Raw genomic sequence first — 26,183 nt, forward strand, 5'->3', positions numbered from 1 at the left:
AAAATATTCTTATAATATCACGTTCAAAATGTCAATTTTAATCTGTTGAAAAAATACAACATGCTTATATATATTTATAATTTCTGATTTTTTTTTTTTAATGCCCACAGTATCATAATATTTTCCCCTCTTTAAGATGCACGTGGTGATTTCTACTGTCATTTAAAGGCACATGGCCTGGCCCTAAGTGATGTGTTTAATAACTATCATCTGTGTCCTTCTGCCTAATAAATAGTTCTGCTTCCTGCTGTCAAAAAAAAGGGGAGTGAGAGGCACGTGCAGCAGAGAAAGAGAGAAAAATCAAATTCCTCCCTCCTCAGACAATCAATCACCAGTGACAGCCCCTTTAACATACCATTTGTAGGGCACTGGAGTTTTCAAATGGGAACTGTCTGGAACAGGGAGCCTTTGTGGCTTTAACTTGTGACAAAAACACAGCCCTGAGTGAAGAACAAGGAGAGGTTCAGGTGGAGAGACTCAAGGAAAACCCTTTCTCCAAACCCATCATCATAAAGCACCACATTTGTACATCCCTGTCCAAAAATTGGCATTTTCTAGTCACTGTTTGCTTTTTTTTTGAGGCTGGCTGCTATTGCCCCTGCCATGTTTTGCAACATTTAAACCCAACTGCAGTTGACAACGTGACTAATTCCTGACGTGTGGCAGCTGATTCCTTTAAAAACACATCTTACAAATATTGCTGTTAAATGCCAGGCCAAAAAAAAAAAACCCACAGCGCGTGAAAATATAGCGACAGAAGATTTTAATTTGAATTACAAAAAGCCTCTGATCAGTTAAGCCACCAGTTCTCTCGATTTTTTTTTTTTTTTTTTTTTTTTTTTGGTGATGTGTTTTAAGCAGAAATTAGAATTTCTATTACACGGTGTCAGAAAGCTCTTAGCCATTTATAAACGCTCACTTCCTGCAAGTTAAAAAATCCTGCTTTGGTAATTCCCACTCTGGGGTCTTGCGAGGCACTTTTCAATCATTTCTCTCTGCTAATTTTGGTGTCACCCTCATTTCTTTTGAAAAGATTCATTTTGAGCAAATTTGTAAATGGCCCTGATGTGTTCTACAATTGAGTCAATTACTGTTTCAGCCTGCAAACCTCCTGGGAAACGGAACATACATGGCCTGAAGGTACGAATTTCAATAATTGTTTCAGCAAACTTAGATGGATTTGTAATGCTGTGTTCCACTTATTGAAATGTCAAATAAAACTGCACTTTCTTGAGCTCTGACAAGCAGGGGTTTTTTTTATTATTATTATTTTTTAATTTTTTTTGTTGTTGTTGAGGGTGGGAGAAGGATTTATCTAAATGTTGTGCTATCTGTGTATATATATATATATAGTATATAGATAGATAGATAGATAGATATAGTTTTATTAAAATGGAGCTGCCTTTCTTTTTGTTTTTAACCTCTGTGAATCAGGTTCCTAAATTTCAATGGTCAGTTTATCAACTAATGCTATCTGTGTATCTATATATATATATAGTGTCCATATACACTATATATATATTATATATATATACACATATATATACTCTCTATATATATATATATAGTTTTATTAGCATGGAACTGCCTTTCTTTTCGTTTTTAACCTCTGTAAATCAGGTTCCTAAATTTTAATAGTCACTTTATCAGCTAATGCTATCTGTGTATCTATCTATATCTATATAATGTGTGCATATGTACTATATATATATACATAGTTTTATTAAAATGGTGCTGCCTTTCTTTTGCCTTTTAACCTCTGTTAATCGGGTTCCTAAATTTTAATAGTCACTTTATGAACTAATACCTGCCACTACTTCAGAGCTTTAACACCCCCCATATTCATTTGAATTCAGCCATTTAAAGCCCCACCACACTGATTTGATTTCAGTCATTTCTAAGTGGAGAAGGCACCGCAACGAAATCATTTGAGGGTTTTGATTCCTTCAGCTCAGCTTATTGCTCCTGTCATCACACGTAGGAGGCTCCAAATGCACCAAATGACTGTTTAGTTTTTAAAATGTGCACAAATGATGGATTTATCCCCTCTTTTCCTGCGCTGTGGAAGGTGGGGAGGTTTCTGCAGCCCAGGAATCCTGGAGCCTGCTAACCTACATACAGACCCCAACCATTGCTGTGCCTGGCAAGCAGCTAATTAACCTTCCCAGCGAAATGAGAAATTCGTGGCAAATTACAGGTTAATTAGAATGGTGTCCTCTGAACACAGTGACTGAGAAAAGATCCTTTCCCTGCCTGCAGGTAAATACTCGAGCAGGGGCTGCCAACAACAGCGGCTCAGCTGTGGCCGATTCCCTCCCCAGCAATAGGTAAGAACCGGGCCCCTGCTTGGTGTTCTCACCTTTTCTCACACCAAAACACACCCTCCTGTGTGGTTGTTGCCAACAGTGACATTGGTGGTGAATAACTGAATAACTTTTTCCACTAGTGCTGAGGTGGGGAAGGTGAATTGCCTGGATTTGGGGGCTCCATGAGAGTTTTCTTCTGGAAAAAAAAGAAATAAGTGTTTTCTGGCTCTTTCGGGTGGTTTTGTGCTTATAAAGCATTGAGGTACCGTTTGGGGTTGAACTAATCAGTTATTAATCAATAATTAGTTGATCTAATGGCAAGGTTTGTATGTTGAAGTCGTCGTTACTTGATCTCGCTCCAGGATTCTTGGCTTTTAAAATACCCCGTTCTTAGGGTTGCAATGGTAAATAACCCAAATCATAAACCTCTGTAGGTTTATTATTTATTTGAAAATTCCTTACCCTATTTCATATAGTTTCACCAAAGTTTTGAAGTCCATCTCCCTTATTTTTCTTTTCACATCCCAGTTCTAATTTGAAAACCCATGTTAAGGTCTTAAAATGCAAGAGAACTCGTTCTCTTTTTTTTCCTGGAGGTCTGATTTTTAAATGCTGGAGCATAAACTCCCTTTTATTACATGAAGTCATTATTCTGCATACTGATGTTAAAAGGAATAAACAGAAACCTTGTGTGTTCTTAAGAAAGCAATAAGGAAAGTCTGGCTGCATGTTCTTCATACAAGAGCATATTTGAACCGTGGGAATAGAAACCTCTGGAGGCCCCTTTCAACCTAAATTATTCTATTATTCTAATAAGCATGTAATATTGCATTTATCTGTGCATCAGCATCTGCTGCCTTTGCTCTCTGAGAGCATTTTGTAAAATAAAAAGAGATTAATTGCCAGAGAGAGATGAACACGATCAAAGACCCAGTTGGGCTGCATTTGATGGGTGAATTTTGGCTGCCTGTTCTGTTAACACCCCGAGGTGGTGGGACAGTCTCCGAATCCCTCTTTTCCTCGTGGGAATGATGGGATGTGGGTGCCCATTGATGAGGAGATTCCACGGGAGTTCTGCCCCACTGGGAACCCCATCCCAGCACCACTAAAACCAGTTTGATGCTCCCTTTAGTGGCTTTGCTAATTGTGGAGCTAAAAAAATAAGCGAGCCAAGTTTGCCCCATCCCCTGGGGAAGATTTGCTCCATGTTTTAGTGGTGATAATCCAACCCAAAACTCCATAAAGGAACTAAATCTGAATGGCTTTGACCCGCAGCCCTCCCAGCCTGAACTAAATAAAGCTGTTTTTCTGTGCTGTGGCTTTTCAGCACTCGCTGTACTTTGAGCTTGTTCTTAAAGTGCATTGAAAAGGAAGCTTCTAGAAGCTTCTTGTCACCTTATTTGGTGGTTAATTGCCATTCCTTTTCCCAGCCCTTCCGCGCTCGGAGTTTTGTTTTTGAAGTAATTGAAAGTCTCTCTTTGTTTCATGTTCACAAATTGTTAGTCATGAAAGATGACAAGATCAACTTATGTTTCCTTGGAAAACTTAATTTTGCTTTAAAGTAGTCGTGGGAACAAGAGGCCTATTAAAGAACAAAGCCACCAAATATGAAATCTGTGTTTTCACTGTTCCTGTTAATAATGATCTGTGATCAAGACACGTGCACGGGCCTTTCAAGAATATATTATTTTGTACTTTTTTTTTTTTTTTTCAAACTTCAGTAATAAGAGCAGAATGTCCCTTTGAGATGAAGTTTTTGCAGGCATTTTGCTGCCCAGGCAGTTTGTTGTGTTGAAGGTACAAGGAACAGAGTTTGTCAGGAGAGGAGGTGAAAAGCAGCATTTTGTGAGTGGGTGGAAGGAGTTTGAAGCCGTTGATGGTTTTTACCTACAAAACTCACCAAGCTGAGAGTTGTGGTTTGTTAAAGTTCTCCTGGCAGAGAAAATTGAGTTGTTTTGTGTAAGATTATTGACATGGGAGTGGATTCTTCCTGAAAAAGCACAGGGAGTGCAGCAAGTTGTCCTGGAATGGAAACCTGGACTCATCTCAGGGATTTAGGCACGTCCTGCTCGCTGTGCTGTGGTCTGCACTCATCTGAGATAGTGGGGCAAAGCCTTCTGCTGCAGGACTTATTGAGGAATGATCCCTTAAGGAGCTGTAAAACGAGATATGGCACCTGAAAACTAGATGTGAGCCTTATTTTCCTGTTGTTTTCTGAACCACCTGATGTGCCACAGTATCTTTCTTTCATTTTACTGATGAACAATAGGTTGTGTCTCAGGGGGTGGTATAGTCAGGTATCTAAACCAGCCAGTTTGTAAAGGTGAAAAATACATTGATTTTCTGAAGTGTTCACTGCTGCTCCATCCCTGCTGTCTGCACTCTGGCAGTGCTGACTGGTGTTCACTAGATCTCCTCCTCCAAGTTTCACCTACTCAGAATAATGGAACCAGGAATTTGTTGCTTGTGATTTCCCTTGATCTGATGGAGCGAAACGACCCAGCTGTTAAAAATAATCGCCTCTTGTTTTTATTCCAGCTTGAAAAAGTCTTCTGCAGAGCTGAAGAAAATACTTGCCAATGGCCAGGTAGGTGCTTTGGATGGAGCCTTGGCTGCCTGGTTCTGCAGTGATTGGCACAGCACAAATAGGGGCAGAGATGTTTACTGCTCATTTAGCTGTGATGTGTTCTTTTAACACAGGACTTGGAGGCACCATGAAAACCTTCATGATATGAATGAGTTGTGTGTCCTGATTTACTTTGATTGGCAGAGCAATTTGCTTCCCATTTCTCAAAATGTGCTAATCAGATTTAGCTCCAAATAGATGGAGGCCCCTCGCACGTGTTGCGCTGCCGCCACAATTCCGGGAGAAAGTTAATCAATTTTGAATAACTGAGTCAACTCCTCACTTAGAATGACCTTCCTACTTTCTAGGGCAGAAGGCACTTGAATATTTAACAGGCTTTTGCAAGGAACTGCTCTGGAATCACTTTAGAATCATGGAATGGTTGGGGTTGGAAGGGACCTTAAAGCACATCCAGTGCCACCTCCTGCCATGGACAGGGACACCTTCCACTAGCCCAGGTGGCTCCAAACCCCATCCAACCTGGCCTTGGACACTTCCAGGGATCCAGGGACAACCTGTGCCAGGGCCTCCCCACCCTCACAGCCAACAATTCCTTCCCAATCTCCCATCTCTCCCTGCCCTCCTTCACTCTACCACTTCATGTGATGTTAAGTTAATGGATGAACTTGCTTTTAAAGGTCTTCTCCAACCTAAACTATTCTATGATACTATGTTGTAACTTCTTTATAAAAAGCAAAAAAACCCCAGTGAACCCAAAAAACCCCCCGAAGTTGCAGAAAACTGTCTTGAATTCCTTTCCCTTCCTGTTCCAGGCACTCAAAAGTGAAAGGTTTAATGTAACAACTGATGGACGAGCGGACAAACAGCACAGTTATTTTGTGCTTGTTTTGGGCAGGCTTGTAATGACATTAAATATGCACTGTTAAATTAAACCACCTTCAGAGAAGCCCAGATCCTTCAGCAGCAACATAAATATGTTTTAATGTTTGTCACAGAGAGCCCTTTGCAGCCTCGGAGGCCGGTGCCTGTCGTGGGCTCAGACTTGCCTATTAGGCTCTATTGACTGAGACATCTGTGTCACTGCAAATAAAAGACTCTTATTGATTTTCTTAACTGCTGTTCACTTCCCCTCCACGTTTCGAAGGCTGAAATCTTAATTATCTCAGATGCCTATTCAGTGCCTTCACACAATGACCTCTCCAAGCCTCGTTGGCATTTCATGAATCAAGGAGTTGTAGTTGAGCGTGTCAGAAGATGAAGGCTGAGCTTCCTCGTGTCCTTCAGCCTCACCTGGAACACTGGGAGGGGGGAACAGATGAGAGACCCCCTCAAAAATAGGATTTGGACACCCCAGTGCCACTGAATCCCTGGAATGCAGCTTGGAAATGTGGTTTTAGGCTTGTCAGCATCCCTTTATGTCCAGGTTTAGTTTGATGTTCCCTCACGTCCAGGTTTAGTTTGACAGTCCCTCATGTCCAGATTTAATTTTTTTTATTCACACATTCCCACCAGGTGGATTTGCTTGTGTTTCAAAATTAGGGAGCCAGACAATACATTTCTCTTGACTTGAAATTCTGGCAGTGCCAGCAGCAGGCAGCTGAACTTCTGAGTCGTGTTGGTAATAACTCCAATATCACTGATTTTTTTTAAAAGGTAGAATTGTTGAATGGGAGTAAAAGCTCTCGTGAAGAGCCGAATTTGGGCACTTTATGTGTTCAAAACAATAAAAACAAGTGGTTTGTGTGCCCTGCAGTAGATTCGCAGATTTCTCCCCTGTGTTTTAGAATTTTGGAACGGTATAAAAGAACCAAACTTCTTGTTATGATTTTAAAAATGTTGCTTAAACCCATTAGAAAATAAATAAGATAACTAAGTTTTAATACTACGTTTAATGCTACTTTTTATTCACCCTGATGGGAGTTAATCTGCCTTCTGTTGAGAGCAAATTATTTTTGTTGTGTTCTGCAAAATTTGATCCCAGATCCACAACTGGAGCTGGGTTTCCAGTAGTAACTTTTAACTTTTCCTCCTTTTGGGGGGATTAAGTCACACTTATCATTACTTAAATATGGCCTGGGCTATTAGTTTTGATTATTTTTTGACAGTTTCTGCTTTCAGGCATCCCTAATGATATTCTTCTAGTAGTTTCCATTTAGGTTTAATAAGGAATTCATATTAATCATTAAAAGAAGGGGACATGATTCTTCAAGATAATCAAATATTGACAGGTTAGAAATAGCTTTCTGCCTGGGTTCATTGATATAGGTGATGTGATATAAATATTTATTTCTTTTCTGTCACTCAGAGTAAATGCCACCAATTGATTCAGCATTGATATAGTGTCAACAGTTCATAAGAAACATTTGACTGGCTCGTGTTTTCCGATTAGTCTCTGCTCTATAAAGTGGGATTTACTAAATCTCCTCAATTGTCTGCTCATGGAGTGTGACTGTTGGCTGAATCCATGATTGCTTCCATTTGGGAAGCAGAGGTGCGGCCGCGGGATTGTGGCAGCCCCTCCACATCAAATCAGGATTAATTGAGCATTTTGCTTTTAATGATTTACAACAGGCAGACCCTGATTTCTGCCCAACCCAGCAGGTCCAAGCGAGGGGTGTTTTGTTTTGCTGCTCCATAATTGAAGCTTTGCTTTTGCATGAATTCCCTTCGTGTCGGCAGCCAGTCCAAGTTGGGTTTGCAGCTTTAATATTCCGGTCCTTCCCGGGGAGTTCATTGGTTTTGTGTTGGTGTTTTATGATGGAGAATCCAGTTTTCCCAGTTAAAATAAATAAATCACCCTGTGTTTTTTGGCACCTTTATTGGAGCCAGTAAATCAGACTTTATCTCTCTGTCGGTCGCCGACAGACACTCCCTCCACCCCAGTATTCCTGTTTTTCCCTGGGTTCTGGTCGCTGTTTTTCTGGGATATCACCAGGCTCAATCCTCAGAGGACGGAGCTGCTCCTATCCCCATCTTTTTGGGAATGATGTGGTGAAAATTCTCCCTTTCCCCAAAGAGCAAAAAACGGGAGAAAAGAGGAAACACTTCGTCTCCGATTTAGCTCAATTTGTTGTTTATAACTTGTGTAACCACCAAAAATTCTCCTTTTGCACCCTCAAGAAGGGAAGATAGGAGTTTCTCCATGGCTTTGGGGGTTCACTGGGTTTCTCTTCAGAGTTTTGTTGAGAAGAACATTTCTGAGGATGCAGGAGAGATGTTGGTTGTTGCCTCCAAGACCAGAGAACTCAAGTCTTCCAGCTTGGAAGAGCAGAACTCCGTAAATTCACTTTAAATCAACAAGTCTGCAGCCTGAAAGAAATTATTTCTAGTGCAAGGGATCCACTCTAGATCCCTTACATATTTTAAATCCCATTTATGAGTGATTGTTCCCTGTGAGGTGTCTTTTCCCCCCTCTTTATTTGCATTTTCTGATGGATGCAATAAGCAGGAAAGCTTTTGGTAAGAAGATAAATGTTGATTTTCATCATAAACCTTGGTATTTGAGTGGGCCATTTCATTCCTTCTTAGATACCTAGCCAAGGTTTGACTACAAATAGGTAATAAAATAGAGTCAGCTTCTACTTTGAAGTATTTTGAGTTTTCTCAGGAGTCAGGTTTTAACATCACTGGAAGAAATGTGCAGTATTTCCTGTTAGAAACAATGTGTTTTACTCAGGTAGTGAAAGGAAAGGACACAAATTTTGGGTTAATCGTTTCTGTCCTTAAAGCTTATTTTGAATCAATTAAATATTCCATTTTCTGTTTTTAAGACATGCTGAGTATTGACTCTCTAGGACATTTCACCTTGTGATGGTAACACAACAATTTTGTTGGGTAAGATGGTAAACAAACAAGTTTGTTTCCTAGGAAAAGATCTTTTAAAAGCAGGATTTGTCCAAACATTTACTACTGAAAATTATCAGGCAATGGGGGAATCTTTTTAGAATAGAAAATGCTTTCTGTCCAGAGTTTATTCTGATTAAAATACTTATTTTAAAGTATACACGTGCATTGCAAGAATGTCTTTAGTGAGTTTTTTTAATAGGTGCAAAATCAGTAGAACTGAATTTATACAGGGGAAGGTTGAAGTGTAGTTTTACATTTGAATTGATCCTTCAATATAATAAATTTTTATAAAAGCACTATCAGAAAGGTGGCACATTCCAGCTTTTGCAATTTACAGTGTTTGTTATCAGGCTGCTGCTTGGATTTCTGAGGATCTCATCGTGTCTGGAGAGTTGTCCCGGGGAACAGAAAGGTTGAGGCAAATAATTAGTTGTGTATTTCAAGGAAAAAAATGTTTTTATTGCAATTCAAGACTTGTTTTTTTCCAAATATGTGTATTTTTATTTAGTTAAAAGGTGAGTAAATGGTACTCTGCCAAACAACCTGCTGGCAGAGCTGTCACTCAATTAGTATCACTGATGCTGATTCCAGAATAAATCATAAACTTTTCCAGCCACACTTTAAGCTGACAGTTTTCTGTTGGGTTGTTTCCATTCACCTCCAACTTTGGCTTTGGTTATGTGCTGTTCTGGAGACCCTTTTCCTATCAGTAGCTGTGACCTGACCCTCTTGAGCTATATTATATCATTCCATTTTGACACCTTTTATCAAACTTTAATGAAATGACCCAGGCAAACAAATTGTCATTAAACTTTCCATCACTTTGTCCCTTGGTATCGTCTTTTATAAATTGGACAGCAAATGTTGTATTGATCTTCTCGTTCTTGCAGCTGAACTTGAAATGACCCAGACTGCTTGTTGTTTATGGCCTAGAGTTGCTTTTCCTTGACATTTCCATCCCCAGCATGACATCTCTTTTGTTTTTCTTTCTTTCTTGTGGAGATGAATGAACAAGACATACGGTATCGAGACATCCTCGGTCACGGCAATGGAGGCACAGTCTACAAGTGAGTGGGGATTTCACTTAAAACCTTTTAAAAATGAGATTTAACAGCTCTTTTTTTATTTTTACCCCTCGTGTTCGTGTCGAGGTGTAGGTGGGCTGTTGCTCCTCTGCAGGGAAGATGATAAAATAAATCCTTAATCTGAACTTTGAAAGTATCCTCTTATATATTTACAAGGTGCCTGCTCTTGGGTGCTGGGAGGGCTGGTGCATTTTTATTATTTTTTTAATGCTAAGCTTTGAATCCCCCTCTGGGTAACAAGTTAATGGGCTCACAAGTGGAACTTGGAATGTCCTGAGTTGCCTCCAGGATTTCCAGTGCCATTATTTCTGCTGGCTCGCCACGCCCTTACTGGGAATGACACCAGTGGGATGTGGTGACACCAGTTCAGAATTCCTCACCCCCCCTTCTGCTGTTGAGGTGACTTCCTCCCTCCTGAGCAGCTTCACACGCAGGCTGATGAATATATTAAATTATAAACTCTCCCAAATTTCGGTAGTGGAGCTTTAATACCCTGCAGCCAGTATTAATTTGAATATTGTAAAGATTATAATAACACAGATATAGTTTTCTCGACAGGAAAGTCTTTCTCATGCATAGTGCAAAGTTTAAACTACATAATGTAATATCTGGTACTTAATAGTCTGCAGTGGGGTATGAAAAATATTCCACTGGGAATTAAGAAATCCATACTTTATAAGAAAGCCCTGAGGGAGTAATAAAGGTTTCCTCCAGAGAGCTATTTACCATATACAGTAACCCAGCATCCCATTAGGGTTTTGTTTATACCTTAGACACTTTAACTTTCAGATTAACATTCCCCCCCCCCCCCCCAAATGTTTTAAAAGTTACGGTGCATTTAGTTTAGTTTCTAATTGGCTGCCAACGTTGCAGAAGGTTTAATGGAAATGGAACTTCCAAAAGCTTAAAGGAACAAATCCAGCCTTGGAGTGGACTCTGAAAATCAGGTTACAATTGTGGGTAGAACATGGTTCAGAAATCTCATGGGAGATGTCTGGGAGAAAGATATTCCTAGACCAAGAAACTTGAGGAATTGGGATTATTTTCTTGCTTTATAATAGATATGAGAGAGAATGTTGAGCTTTAATCCTCAGTCTTGGTGTTTTCTGAGTTGAGAAGGTTCCTTCCCTTCCCTGTGCTCTGGGAGTGGGTGCAGGTGGGAGAAGCATCACAAAGGAGGACCACGTGCTCTGGTCCTTGTGGAAAGCACTTGAGGCATAGTTAGGACAGGGAATATCCCACCCACCAAGAGGGGGAACCCACATATGTCCTTGTGTCCAGTTCTGGGTGATTTTCTTTGGGAAGCCGCTGAAATGAGGAAGTAACAACGTGAAATCATGACCAGCGTTAGAATGGTCCTACCTAAAGTGTCTCCTCTTCATTCTGAAAGTCTAAGGAGTGTAAACCAAGGTAAGAGAATGTGTTCTTCCCTCCTATTTTTGCACTGAGGGTCTGATGAACTTCTTGCCTGTCTGTAAGCTTGGAAGGAGCAGCTCATTCTGTGTCTGTTGGGTGTAGGATGAGACACAGCTTTTGGGGGCAGAAATGGTGTAAAAACATCCCATTCTTTCATAATGTTGCCACATGCACAGTATGTATTTCACACTTCTTAAAATTCACCCAGGAAATCTGGATAAAATGTGGCATAAAGCCGCATTTTTCACTTTTTTGACATAATTTTGTATTTCTAAGGTAGTGTGCTTCGATCACCTTTGTTAAGTGGGTGACTGTGGCATTTGCCTGCAGTCTGGGAAAGTGAAAAATAAAAGACCTGAGGCCCCTTCTGGATCAGGGAACTATTTCTGCATTTCTTTTTCTTTTTTTATCCCGTTCATGTTTTAAATCAGCACTTGCAGTGACTTCACAGCATTTCCTCCGTTGTAGGTGCCATTCCACCCTGCTCCAGGGAACTGTTTGTGTGTGTGGATGTTTTACATGTTATCACAGAATCCTGGAATGGTTTGGGGTTGGAAAGGGCCTTAAAACTCATCCAGTCCCACCCCCTGCCATGGGCAGGGACACCTTCCACTAGCCCAGGTTGCTCCAAGCCCCATCCAACCTGACCTTGGACACTTCCAGGGATCCAGGGACAGCCAGCTTCTCTGGGCGACCTGTGCCAGGGCCTCCCCACCCTCCCAGCCAACAATTCCTTCCCAATCTCCCATCTCTCCCTGCCCTCTGGCAGTGGGAAACCATTCCCTGTGTCCTGTCCCTCCATCCCTTGCCCTCAGTCCCTCTCCAGCTCTCCTGGAGCCCCTTTAGGCCCTGGAGGGGGCTCTCAGGTCTCCCTGGAGCCTTCTCTTCTTCAGATGAACATTCCCAGCTCTCCCAGCCTCTCCCAGAGCTGAGGGGCTCCAGCCCTGTGGCAGAACTTCCCACCTTGGAGCAATCCCCCCTTCCTGAAGGGAAGATCATCTACCCCAACCCAAGCCAATAAGGACTTGCAGAGTGGAATACTTACAGGTAGCTGGATTGCACTAGTCATACACAGCAGCCCACATATATTTTATTCCAGTAAATCAATGAACATTTGTCAAGGAAAATTAATTGCAGAGGTTTGGCTGCGTTTCCCCCTCGTGCTGGTGGAGAGAAGAGCCCGTGTGGGTTATTGATCTGCAGCTAAAGAACGAGCCTGTCTGCACCCTCTCCTCTCTTCCAGCTCCCTTTCTTTCCAGCTCTTTATCCCAACCCAGATCCATTATGGCAATGATATATTCCCGGCATTCAGCAAACGAGGCAACAAAAATTCTCAGCCTCCCTTTGCCACGTGAATTAACTTACTATTGAAATAGTTTTTATTGAGATGGAAGTATTGATCACTTCTCATCCCACCCCTGGCTCCAGGAGGGTTGGGGGGGGAGAGGGGAGGTGGGTTCGTTCTCCTCGCCAGACGTTATGTTTAGTTAGAAAATGGATTTCATTTATTTGGGTTCTTTACAGCTGCAACTGGTTTATTGCTTGGAGAAGAGGTATCTTAGCTTTATTTTTATGACAGTATAATTATACTTTAGAAATACACTTGATTACTGTGTGTAGCAAAAATTGTTCCAGTATATTGGCTTGGCCAATATTGCTATACAAACAACTTTTCAGTCAATTGAGTCTGGTAAAAAATCAATACTTTATAGCAATATTTCTAGGGAGAACTTGCTGAATCTAAATGTTTTTCCTGTTCTAAAAAGAAGGGATTTTATAGTTGTTTGACATCCTATTTTGCCCCTACCTTTTGCTGTGCTATTTTCTTAATTAAGGGACGATAAAAATCCTGAAGTTGGATATGGCAAAGCCAGTTAATTATCCTTGCTTTTTGATTGGTTGCATGTTCCAAAATATGTGAGGAAATATAAAACACCCCCAAACTGTATGTTAAATGATTTGGTTTGCAATGGGATGCACACACTGCCAGCCAGGGTCAGGAGTAGCTACTTTAATTATTTAGGCCTAAAATTGTGTATATTTTGAACTTAAATATTACAAAGTAGAGGTATTTATCTCTGGCAAATTATTTCTCTGTCAAATCTCTCACATGGTGTATCAAAACACTGTTTCCTTCCTTTAAAATAGAATATTTTTCTCCTATTTCATGTTTTCTAGTTTTTGCTGTGCAGTTGTAGCTTAGGAGAAGTGGGATGTTCAGGAACTCTGTTTAATCCCTTCTGTGTGCCTGGGATTTATTTTAAATGGGAGCTGTGGATGGTTTGGATCTCTTTGGGTTCTGCTGGAGGAGCCTCCAGCAGCAGGAGGATATAACACTGTGTACACAGAGATAAACATAAAGCCCCAATGATGCCCTAATTAATTTGTGAGTTACCAGGATCTGGGAGAGAGGGAAGAAAAGGGGGGGGAATGGCTTCCCATCTTCCAAAATGCAGTTTAACCAGAAGGCTTCACTTTGAGTTGAGTAATTGGGAGAGAAGTGGCTGTTGATGATGTACCACCCTAAGAATTGCATGGCTGGGGAAAACGGGGAGAAATGTGGAAAACTCAATTTGTTGGAGCCATTTACTCGAGCAATTGTGCAGTTTGGGTGAGTGGTGTGTTCCAGCATCTGCCTGTTCCTTCATTCCCTATCCCAGGCCACCTTGGGGTGCCCCATTAGCCATTAAATGTTGTTTCTGTGTCTTGCACAGGCTGCAAACTGTGCCTGGGGAGGGGATTGTGGGTGCTCTGCCGTGGGCAGGGACAGGCACTGTCAGTTCTGGAGCCTGGAAGCTCCAGAGGAGGTTCAGCTGTGTTTGACAGGAAGGGAGGTGGAGGGGATGGAGCTCCCTCCTCCGGGTTAATCCCATGGATTCCAGTGCAGGACAGTGGTGCTGGCAGGAAGGAGCTCTGTAGATCCAGGTTTTTCTTTAAAAGCAGTGACTATAATGCACCTCTGATGTTGTGGGAAACCAGTCTGAGTCTTAGTGGGGATGTTCCACTCCTCTGTTCTTTCATTTCTGGTTTTCCATATGGATATTGTGGAGTCCTGGAGTGGTTTGGGTTGGAAGGGACCTTAAAGACCATCCAGTTTCACTCCCTGCCATGGGCAGGGACACCTTCCACTAGCCCAGGTTGCTCCAACCTGGCCTTGGACACTTCCAGGGATCCAGGGGCTGCCACAGCTTCTCTGGGTAACCTGTGCCAGGGCCTCCCCACCCTCACAGCCAACAATTCCTTCCCAATTCCTTCCATCTATCCCTGCCCTCTGGCAGTGGGAAGCCACTCCCTGTGTCCTGTCCCTCCATCCCTTGTCCCCAGTCCCTCTCCAGCTCTCCTGGAGCCCCTTTAGGCCCTGGCAGGGGCTCTCAGGTCTCCCTGGAGCCTTCTCCAAACCACGTGGAACACAGGAACAATCATTTGCCCCTGTTTAAAATACTTGGATCCCCAGATTATTTTGGCCCTTTTGCAGAGTAGGTTGGGGTGATCCCCTGCATGTGGCAGAGGGTAACTGCAGGCAGGGAAATCCCACTGCAGAGCAGGGACAGAAGCAGGATCAGAGCCCATCCCTGCAGGTTCCCAAAGCTGACTCACGTGGCTTCACCAGTGGGTGATTTCCAGGGGAGATTTTCCCTGGAACAACCTTTTATCCACGGTGCTTGACCCAGCAGGAAGGAAGCAGAGGCAGGTTCAGTGTTTGTTTGGCATTAAAACACATCTTGAGCCTTTTGAAGTCTAAAAATTGCACCTCCCAGAATTCTTGTGCTGCAGTGGTGGAGGCAGTTCCCTTTATTTCCTTTCCCAGACTGCATCCATTTGCTATTTCTCTTGCTCTGTGTTATTTTTAGTCCCACTAAAAAGCACTGGAACAGTAATAACTGATGAAGTTAGAAATCCCCCACCAGGTTCCACCTCTTCCCACTGTGGTTTAAACAAGACTGACCAGTGGCTGCTGGTCACTTGTTCCCTTTGACCCCAACCATTGCTCTCCTGCCTCATAAAATCTGTTATGCACAAAAGTGCATAAAATGAAGATAAAGTACCTCCTTCAAGTCTGACAAAACCCATTCCTCTGCAGAATGGGAGCTGCAGTGAAAGTAAATAAATGAATGGACAGCAATCACAGCCTAGTTGATGAAACTGTTCAATTAAAGCACAGGCATTTACATGGTGTAATTTCCCTAAATTGCCAACGAGCCCCTTTAGACACAACCAGTGTTCAAATTGATTTCAGCATTGATTTTGGCTGAAGCTGATAAATTTCTGCTTGTTAGTTAAAGTAATTTTGCAGAAGACTTTGTAGTGTGGTATTGAAGTGTTCATTTAGCTGATGGTTAAAAGAGGAGTTATTTACAGAGGGTTCTACTGTTGGGCTGAGATGGGACAATTCCCCGGTCATCTTTTTACTTTTAATTTTTAAGCTTCAGTATCCAATCAATACGTTATTGAAACGGATTAAAATGTATCCAGCCAGCTGCCTATGGCTGTTTAATTAGAAACTGGATGATTCTTAAATTAAAGTTGGTTGGGTTGTGTTGTGTTGTGTGCCCACAGCTCGGAAGTTTAAACGAACAGCAACCCTGGAAATGGGAGTTTGTTCCCAGTGAGGGGCTGTGGGTGAGCTTAGAATCATGGAGTTGTTCAGGTTGGAAAAGATCTTTAAGGTCAAAGGATCAGACAATGGTTTGGGTTGGAAGGGAACTGAAAGCTCATCTCATTCCATGGGCAGGGACACCTTCCACTAGCCCAAGTTGCTCCAAGCCCCATCCAACCTGGCCTTGGACACTCCCAGGGATCCAGGGGCAGCCACAGCTTCTCTGGGCAACCTGTGCCAGGGCCTCTCCACCCTCCCAGCCAAGAATTCCTTCCCAATCTCCCATCTCTCCCTGCCCTCTGGCAGTGGGAAGCCATTCCCTGTATCCTGTCCCTCCCTCCCTTGCCCCCAGTCCCTCTCCAGCTCTCCTGGAGCCCCTTTAGGCCCTGGAGGGGGCTCTCAGGTCTCCTTGGAGCCTTCTCTAGGATGAACAACCCCTCACATTGGCATCTAAATTGCTGTCACCATGGAATGTGAGGAACTTTTTGGCTCACTCTATTGCTTCAAATTTCTTCCTGGAGTTGGAATGGATTTGCTCTGGATCTGCTTGTGTTGGATAACTCCTGGCTGTGTCAGGGAGCTCGTGGCTGCTCTGCTGTCCTTTGTCCTTGCAGCCAGTTGGAAGCAGCTGAAATCCATTCCCTGCAGCTGATCTGAGGTGGTCCCCTGGTCCTGGCTGTCCTGCTGTTGGTGGCACCACCTGGAGCAGTCAGGGCTGAGCTGTCTCACCTTTGTTCCTGCCTGTTCAGGTCTCTTTAAGGAACAGGGAATGAATTGCAGGGGGATGAGTACAAGGAGAAAGGCTTGTAATCCAGGTTTCAAAGGTTAACCCTGAATGTTTGGCTGCAGGAGCCAAGGAAGACTCGTTTAAGTGGGAACAGATGGAAATAGTAGCAGGTTAGAGCATAAAGAGGTGAGGGATCACTGCTGTGCTCGGGCTTGGATTCCAGCACCGCCTCATTCTCCCAGAGCTGGGTTAACTGAGACGTTGCTGCTCAACATTCTCTTTTCTGCAGCCTCTAATGCCAATTTTACTCTTTCTAAAAAGTTTAAAATTTAGCTACAAGTATTTGCTGGTTGTTTTCTACTTCAGCACCAAATCATTTTGCAATCAGTGCTCAAGCATCTGCGGTGGGGTTTCAGATGGAGGGGGAGGTTGGCGTAGATTGTGCTTTGAACCAGCACAGACCCCATAAAAGCTCCTTTTTACAACTGCTGTGCACTCTGGATTTCCTGGTTTAACAGCCAGAGAGTCAGGCTAATGTGTTTGCTATTGCAGGAGGCAACAACTGGCAAAGTGCTTATTTCCTAGAAACAATTTGAATCCGTGTCTTTGGATGGCCGTGGGAGCACACGACACTTCTGTCGTTAGAGCCTGACCAGGAGCATGACAGACAGTGGCAATAGTGGGGAAAAAAGGGAAAAATGACCAGAAAAGCAAATGTGGGGGTGATTTTATTTGTGTCTGGGTTGCAGCTGGTGGCTGGCACGCCGTGCTGCAGGGAGGGCACTCGCAGTCCTGTTGCTTTTGCACGACACCAACACAACATTTTGCTCTCGGTTATTTCTCACAGGGCAGGAAAAATGTCCAGTTTGCCTCAGTCTGTGCCCTCACGCCTGAAGGGGCTGCTTTGCTGCAAGCACAGCTCTTCCTGTTCGCTTTTGAGCTCAGATAAGAAGCTTAAAGCTTCTGGTTTTCTGTTAGGAAATGCTCTGCCTTGGTCCCAGAGTGTGTGTGTTGTTCTGTGGCTGAGTGAGGAGGATGTCTGGAGGCTTTACAGTTACTCAGTGCAGTTCTGTGAGTAGCTGATACAAACATGGGGAAATGGGACAGTCTTTACCATCCTTTTAGAGTGAAATGGTGTCCTGCTGTTTTTAACAAAGGTGTGCAATGAGTACACACCAAGGTGTGGAGCAGAAGGAAACGTAGTAGAGAAAACCAAAATATTCGCTTCTGTTTTTACTTTGTGGCCTGAGTTTGCCACCTTGGGAGGTTCAGATGGACATGAGGAGAGTAAGATGCTGCTGCAGCACTGGAACAGGGCATGGGAGAGGCAGGGAATGTCCATCCTGGGGCTGTCAGCACAGAGCTGGACAAAGCTGTGGCTGAGCTCATCCACTGCTGCAGTCCCTGTCCAGGAGAGAGGTTGGTTTAGATGGTGAGGAACCATCATTTCATCTGCTAAAGCATCACCAAGAGCTTCTGTGAGCCAGCAGAACTACAGCAGCTCTGCCACAGTTTGTGGCGTTCACAGAATGCTGGAATAGGTTGTGTGGGAAGGGAACTTTAAAGTGCACCTCATTCCACGGGCAGGGACATCTTCCACTAGCCCAGGTTGCTCCAAGCCTCATCCAACCTGGCCTTGGACACTTCCAGGGATCCAGGGGCAGCCACAGCTTCTCTGGGCAACCTGGGCCAGGGCCTCCCCACCCTCCCAGCCAGGAATTCCTTCCCAATCTCCCATCTCTCCCTGCCCTGTGGCAGTGGGAAGCCATTCCCTGTGTCCTGTCACTCCATACCCTTTTCCAGAATCCCTCCTGACATCAGCCATGAGTTTCCCTGGTCCCTGGGCTGGAGGGGGACGTTTCATCCCTGCTGCCTCCGTGCTGTCAGTCCATCATTTTGTCATATTTGCTGAGGTTGGTTATATTTCTAGGAAGGGAAGGGACTGACTCATTGGCATAGCACACAGGTCATGGCTTTCCCTTGAATCATTTAGTCTTGCCAAGGAATATCTTATTGATTAGAAATTGTTTCTGTGGCTATTGGGGGGGGGAAAAATAGAAGGATATATCCTGGTGGCTGGAGTGAGCAGATGGGAAGCAGGATCCTGCTCCAGGCTCCTCCAGTGCTTTTCTGCATCAGCATGAGAGAATAATTTTCATGAATTTTGCTTCCTAGGTAGAGACTACATTTATTTTGAGTTTTAATAGAACAGTAAACTCAGTTTGTAGTAAAAAGTTATTGTGTATGATGGGAAAAGCTGTTGGAGAAACTCAGGGATCTTTGCATACTCTGTGCTTGTGATGTGGCCATTGTTAAGTCACTCAACTGTGGGGAGCTAAAAATAAGGAAACAACTAGAAAATTGCTGTTCCTCTTCAGTGTTTGTGTGGTGACCCTGAAGTCAGTTCTTTGCTTGCCCTGGAAGGAATGATCCCTCAATTACAGCATCCTGGGCTTTGGGTAAAATTCCTCCCAGGGAGGATACAGAATTGTTGAAAGAGGGAGAAATGTGTTGTTTGCCATCTAAGCTGTTTATGAAGAATCTTGTGCGTGTTCTCTTTGGTTGGGTTTGTTTTCCTTCTTGAGCTGAGTGAGTAGAAACTCCTCATATTCAGTGTATGAAGTTTTTAGCATTAAATATTAGGATGGGTCGGGATTGAGGTTTGAGCCAAAGCATCTGACATTTCTCCTTGGTTTTCTTTACCTCAGGAAGAAAACAACGTGCCTTTCAATTCCCTTTTTCTTCCCTCTCTTCTAAAACAGAAGCCAGCTGCTTCTGATGCTTTCAATTCTTAATTTGCTTTCCTGGAGAAACACATCTTACGTGGGGTGAGGGGAGAGATGCTGAGGAGTTGGCAGTTCCCCCAAAGCCCTATTCTAGTTTTCCCTGCTATTGATTTTGATTTTCTGGGACACAAGGGATGCACGTTCCATACTCTGCAGTCCATCACAAGTTTATCTGGCTTAGCTGGAGGGCTTTGTTCAAGCAGGGCTTGCTCACACACCGTGTTTCTTATTTATTCCCCCAAAATAACCTATTTTTTTGACTACACCACCTCTGAGGGACACTCTGCACTTCCAGAGGGGGGAAGACAAAGTTCTTGGCTCCTGTGTGTCCCTTCAGGGCTCTAAATGTCCGGGGAGATGGTTAATAGTCAAGGTTAATAAAATATCTGCCACAACTCTGCCAGTCTTGCTTAGAAGCTGCTCCTTGTCATGGAGGTGGGGGCTTGGAATCATCAACTCCAGTGGTTATGGGGAGGAAGGGATTTCAGTTTCTGCTCCCCAGTGGGAATGTTTCAGCCTGGCCTGTGCTCACACAGCATTAAAACAACCTCTGTGTGTTCACTGGGAGAACTTCCCACAGGGAGATGCTTCCTGGAATGTTCCAGGCCAGGTTGGACGGGGCTTGGAGCAACCTGGACTAGTGGAAGGTGTCCCTGCCTGTAGATGAGCTTTACATAGCCTGGATGGGATGAGCTTTAATGTTCTTTCCCACCCAAACCATTCCAGGATTCTGTGTTGGCCGCTGCCTCCATCTCCTGGGCCAACAGGGGGGAGGAAAACCCCTCTAAAACTCAACTTCTCCCTCTTTTCTGGCTTTTTTTCTCCTCTCTTTCCCTCTTTTTTGAAACTCATACACTGCCTTCTACCACACTGCCTCTGCTGGTGGAATGTGTTTATTTTCCTGAGGGGGTTTGAAAGTTGCTGCTTTCTTTCCTCCATCCTCCCTGAAAATTTCTTCCTTCTTTTATGAAACCTGTAAAAAATTTTGTTGGGGGAGTTACTGATCTGAGTTATTAAAACTTGGTTTTAATTAAACAACAGTTCCTGTTTGCTTTGAAGCTCTCACTGCTGATCAGTTAAAGATATATATTTAACTGATATATATTTATATCTATATCTCTGTCTTTATATCTATATATGGATTTTATCTATAACTTTTTGCACTATCCGCTCTTTTTAGAGATGCCCTTTTTGCAGTCAGACTTCGGTGAATTTGAAAAGAATTCATTGTCTTGTAAGGTTGGGATCCCAAAAGGGATCCCTGAGCTTTGCCCTTTTTTTAATGGCTTTAATCATTATCCTAAGCCTCAAAAATGCTGTGCCTACAATAGCTAAGAACTGCCTCTTTTTAAATAAAATAGAAATTTAAAAAATAGTTCAGTGCAGAGTATTGGAGTTACAGTTTTTTCATGTGCAGAAATTGGGCACCAACTGAATTTTCTGTTGCTGTCGTGTTTGTTTTTCTACTATTTTAATAAATACAGTGTCATTTTTTTAAAATGTGTATTTAAATTATTTTTATTATTGGAGGAAGTTGTTGTGGTGATTATTGATCTCCTAAAATTTCTATAAATCTGCATTTAAAATAATAAAACATCAAATTTCTGATAGATACAATCCCCCAACTAACCCGAGTGGAATTGGGATCAGGCTCTGCATGAGAATATATTCCTTTGTTTGTCCCTTTATATATATTCCTTTATTTGTTTGCTTGGAGCTTCCTCTCTGGAGAGTAAAATGAACACTCCATGCCGTGGTGTTTGTAAAATTCCTGCAAAACTAAAGTAGCTTTTCTATATTTTTAATATTTGGCACTGGCATCAAGTGTTCAAAATTGCTTTTTAATGCTCTTGATTGCAGAATTTGGCTCTCTCTGATGTGTCTCTGATTTCTCCTTAACAACAAATGATTTATAGCCACCTCTTCTCAATCATCTGTTACAGCTTTTTACTGTAATATATGAGATTTTTAAGCAAACCAAAACCCAACCCCAACAAACAAAAGAGCAGAAGAATTAATTTGTTTCCTCAGAGCTGGTTTTTTTCGAGGGATAAAATTTTGCAAACACCCAAACGATGTTTTCCTTGAATGTTTCTCATTTCCATGCATTTCATTTCTGCTCTTTATGTTTGTTTTTAAGCAGCTCTGCAGCTATTTAGCAACTGTTTTCCCTCCTCTTTAACATCCACTTGTCTTCACTGAAACTCATCCCCAGCGAGAGTTGTTGTTGGAGCTGTTTTTTTAGGCATTTTCCTGCCCGTCCTGGAAGATTTTTAAGTGTGTTCACTGAAATGTTCCAGGTTTCTGAGGAACCTTTTGCATTTTGCCTTTTTTCTTCTTACTATTCTACAGTGATGAGGGGTTTTTTGCCTTTTTTCTTCTTATTATTCTACAGCGATGAGTTTGTTCACTTACTTTTTTTGGAGGTGGTACCGAAATCTGGGAGAGCTGACCCTTGAGATGAGACTTTTAGAATGAAATATTGGTTTAATCTCCTCATAGACATTCATAAATTTGCTAATGGGTGTGGTATGCAGCAAAATGTTGGTTTTCTCCGTGCTGTGCGCGTTATTCCATGGGATTTATTTTTTAGTACATCCTTCAAAAGCTGGTACTAAATCTTCAGGCTTTGGCTGTAACCACAACGATCAACTGTAACCAAAATGATCCATTCTGATCCATTCCAACTTCCAGTTCTACCTAATATCCAATGAAACCCCCTTTTCCCTCCCTGCTGGGTGGAACAGGTAATTACTGTAGCAACCAGAGCCTAATTTGAAGGGTTAGTTGTTAATTAAAACACTGCAGAGGTGTAGGGTTGTCTTTTGGTGTAACCAAAGCTCCCATTCAAAGTTCATTAATCACTTTGCAGTTATTGTGCTGGGGAAGGTCAGGACAGTCGAGCTGCCCGGAGTAAACAAATTCCTGGCCTTGCAGAGCCACCCATGGGCCCGGTGTCCCTTTGTGATCCAATTCCCAGCCATAATTAAATGTTAAATTGGTGCTGTCAGTGCTCTGTAAACCAAACCAGGGACCTGCCCTCTGCTGGAAACTCAACCCAAACTTCCACGGATGAATTAGCGTGCATCATAATTAAATCATCGAGTCTTCCCTTTTAATTCACTTGGAAACAGGAGATCTCTCCCATGGAAAAAGGCTCAGCTTTCCTGACAGCCTAATTAAGTTGCCAACCTGGCCTGGGTGGGCCCTGCTCAGCCAACAGACGTTGAGCATCTCCTCTCAACCTGGTCCTGCTCTCCTCATCCCTGCTCCTCTCAAGCCCACAATGTTTTGCCACTCTTGATTCGTCCCTAGTTACAGCAAGTTCATGGATTCATGGATTATTCATCCGGCTCCTGCTCTGTCAGAGCTCCCCAGGATGATCCTCCTTCCTTAAATCACATTGATTGTTTGTTTTTTTTTTTGTTCCTAAAAGCTGATGATGCCACATAAATGTTCTTCCAGGAGTTATTCAATTAAGGTGAAGTTTTTAGAAACTTCTGAGCTATTAACGGGAATTATAGAAGAGCTCAGGGTTTTAAATAAGATTAAACAACAACTTCACCCTGTCTGGGTGTGATTTTTGCATGAAAAAACCCAACCATTAAAGCTTTTCTTCTTCAGTAATAATTGCTAGAGGTAGAGAGTGGTAAAATATTATAATTCTTTAAAGTTAGTGCCACATATATGACATTATTGAGTGTGGTGCCATAAATCAGTATGAGACAGTAAAACTAGTGAAGAGGAAAACCTTTAATGGTTTTGTTTTTATGCAAAATTACATTGGATTTTGAATAGGGTTTTTTTTTTTCACCTGCCTTTATTTTCTTACATGTTCATGGGTAGGAGTAGGCAGGTCATTGTTGAATAGCCAATTATAAATGTTTATCCACAAGAAATGAAGAAAAACTGCTGTTGAAATGCTCTGCAAAATTATTTTGTGTACATGTGCACATGAACAATAATTCTTCCTAACTTTATATGCCAACACTGATCTTAAATAGCAACACAGGAATTTAATTTTACTGATATTTTCTGAGGGTCTTTAGGTTATACTAAAGAATTGGTCATAAGTGCTTTTAATTCACTTTAATATTTATATCTAAGTGTCTCACTGTCTTCCCACTGAAAACACCCACAGGACTGGCAGATCTGGGAGATAAACCTTATTTTCCATGAAAATTCTGAATAGTGGTTATTTCCTAATTGATTTCATTGAAAGGAAATAGGAAAGGGGATAAATTCACGGTTGGACTCAAAGATTTAAGGTTGGACATGATGATCTTGGAGGTCTTTTTCGACCTGAATGATCCTGTGATTCTGTTAAATTCCCATTAAAAGTTTGATATTCCTCTGTATCAAAATCTTCATTGTGTTTATTTTACAGATACAAACCCTGATAAATATTTAATTGCAAATACATCCTTTTGATCGCTTGTTTTCACCAGTTCTCCTTGAGAAATGCTGTCTAAAATTGGCTTTACATAAAACATCTGAGCTCCAAGTTATTTTTCTGTGAAATCAAGTTGCACAAATGTATAGAGGGAATTATATGTGATCTAAAAATATTTAATTTTATTTAATTTTTATTTAATTTGTTGAATTATTTAAAATTAATTCTATTTTTCCCCTCACACAGGGCATACCATGTCCGTAGTGGAAAAATACTGGCAGTAAAGGTAAGAGATTCCAGTAATTTTCTTTCTTTCCAATCTTTCCTGACCTTGGTTTCCTTCCCTTCCTTCTGATGGTTGGATCTCTGTTTGGTTCATTGCATTAAAATCCACATTGTTTATGCAGGAAACCCTCCATTTTAGTCATTCCAAATGAGCACAGATTCCCAAAAATCCAGGTTTTTCCCCCAGGGAAAAGCTCTTCCCAGATCTGGGCTTGTGTGAGGAAGCTGCTTTTCCCTGGTACCTTCTCCAGTGCTTCCTCAAATGAGCTTTTCCAAGCTTGGGGATGCCCTGGGAACCTGCCTGGAGAGGAGGTGGAGCACCAGGAAATCCAGGGAATTCACTCAGGCAGGAGGATCAGCGAGTTCACCCTTTGCAAGGTTAATTGAAATCACCTCCCTGTGGCAAAAAAACCCCTTTTTTCAGCAATTTCACCTCCTTTTTCCCTTCGAGTCCATGGGTTTGGTTATTCCTGGTGGATAATGAGCATCCTGGAGATTTGGGAAACTGGGTTTTCTTGTAGGTTCTGCTCGTGCTGGGCCTGTCACTGTCAGTTATGTTTTATTTGGGGTGATTTCAAAGAGATATTAAATCAATATGTGTGTTATAAATAGATACGGTTTCAATATATAACACATTTATATATATGTTATATATTTATATATTTATAACATAATGTTATATAACATAATGTAATATAACATTTATATATGTTATATATAAATATAACATATTTATATATTTATAACATATATATGTTACAAATAATATATAACTTACATATAACATATATATGTGTTATAAATATATATAGTTTAAAATAAGGTGCTCATGAGCTGGAGAGAAACCTGCTCTGATGGTGATTGTGTCAAGTTGCTATTGAAGAAATTACCCCAATACTTCATATATATATATATATATATGAAGTATATATATATATATTTGTATATTATGTACATTTCTATATGATATATATTTTCATATAATTTACATTATATACAGTTTATATTGTATATAATTATAATTATGTATAATTATATCTATAAAATATATATAATGTATAATATTTATAATTATATATCATTATATAAAGTAATTACATATATATAAAATATATATTATATATAATATTTAAAATTATATATCATTATATAAAATAATTACTTAAATTACTTATATCTTGGCTTAACCAGCAGTAAAAGAGGATGGTAATTCCAACATCTTGGAATGATCATCACGTGCATCCAGTCTTTTGACAGAGGATTCCCAGGATAGGAACATCACTGGGTGGGTCTGGTAAAGCAGAATTCTGCATTGTTGGGACTTTTAAAAATGATAATATAAGGGTTTGATAGGAGAAGATAATATTCCAAAAACCTGTTGATTAAAATGCTTTCAGCACAGGGATAATCTTGCAAATAAAAGACACAGAATCCATAACATAACACCTCTGTTAGGGACCAAACTCCATATTTTACGTGGAGGATTTAATGGCTTTTCCAAAGGTAACTTTCTCCCAATTAAAGGGCAAAACCCAGGTGAAAAATGTGAGGGTGCCCTGGCTCCTTTCCATCCCCCCACTGCTTTGAGCTCCCCCTGCTCTTAAGCTGGCATTTAAATGGACCATTTGATTAATCATTTGTGCACTGCCTGTAATGCTCCCGAATTTCCTCGGAGTTGTACATACTGTAAAAGACAATTATGTCACCACAGATTAAAGGAGGGAATTAAAGCAGAATAGCAGCTTAATTTGACCTGTGATTTGGCTCTGGTTCCCTTCAGTGCAACGTGTGCCACTCCAGCAAATAGCTGAAGTCATCCATGACAGCTCGTGATGAATTGCTGTATTTATACTGTATATTTTAATAGCCTCACGCTAATTTAAATTGAGCACAGAGTAAATTATAATTCAGTCACTTGGCTGCTTGTGTTTAACTCGACAACTCGTCCTGATTTGTCCTGGAGGTGCAGTGGGGAGCAGAGGGAACGTGCTCAGATGTTCCTCTGGGGGATTAACCCTTCTCACTGGGGGGGTCGAGTTCACCTGCACTCTGAGCGTGTAAAATGACTTCAAAATCGTGGTATTTGGGCAAAAACTTGATGGGGAAGGTGGAGGTTGGTGAGGGAGATGGAGGTTGGTGAGGGAGATGGAGGTTG

At 41.7% G+C, this 26,183-nt stretch overlaps 1 protein-coding gene across 3 annotated transcripts in view; it reads left to right on the plus strand.

The window, feature by feature from the left end:
* MAP2K5 (mitogen-activated protein kinase kinase 5) overlaps positions 1-26,183 on the plus strand; it is a 128,155-nt gene that overhangs the window by 17,820 nt on the left and 84,152 nt on the right. For all 3 annotated transcript variants that reach the window (XM_027688438.1, XM_027688439.1, XM_027688440.1), the window contains 5 exons: positions 1,100-1,140; positions 2,260-2,327; positions 4,845-4,893; positions 9,742-9,806; positions 23,990-24,029. In XM_027688438.1, the coding sequence (XP_027544239.1) occupies positions 1,100-1,140; positions 2,260-2,327; positions 4,845-4,893; positions 9,742-9,806; positions 23,990-24,029 (263 nt within the window). The remainder of the gene's footprint in view (positions 1-1,099; positions 1,141-2,259; positions 2,328-4,844; positions 4,894-9,741; positions 9,807-23,989; positions 24,030-26,183) is intronic.

Source organism: Neopelma chrysocephalum, unplaced genomic scaffold, assembly GCF_003984885.1.
Source record: "Neopelma chrysocephalum unplaced genomic scaffold, ASM398488v2 Primary Assembly neopelma1_75, whole genome shotgun sequence".
In the NCBI taxonomy this organism is placed as follows: Eukaryota; Metazoa; Chordata; class Aves; order Passeriformes; family Pipridae; genus Neopelma; species Neopelma chrysocephalum.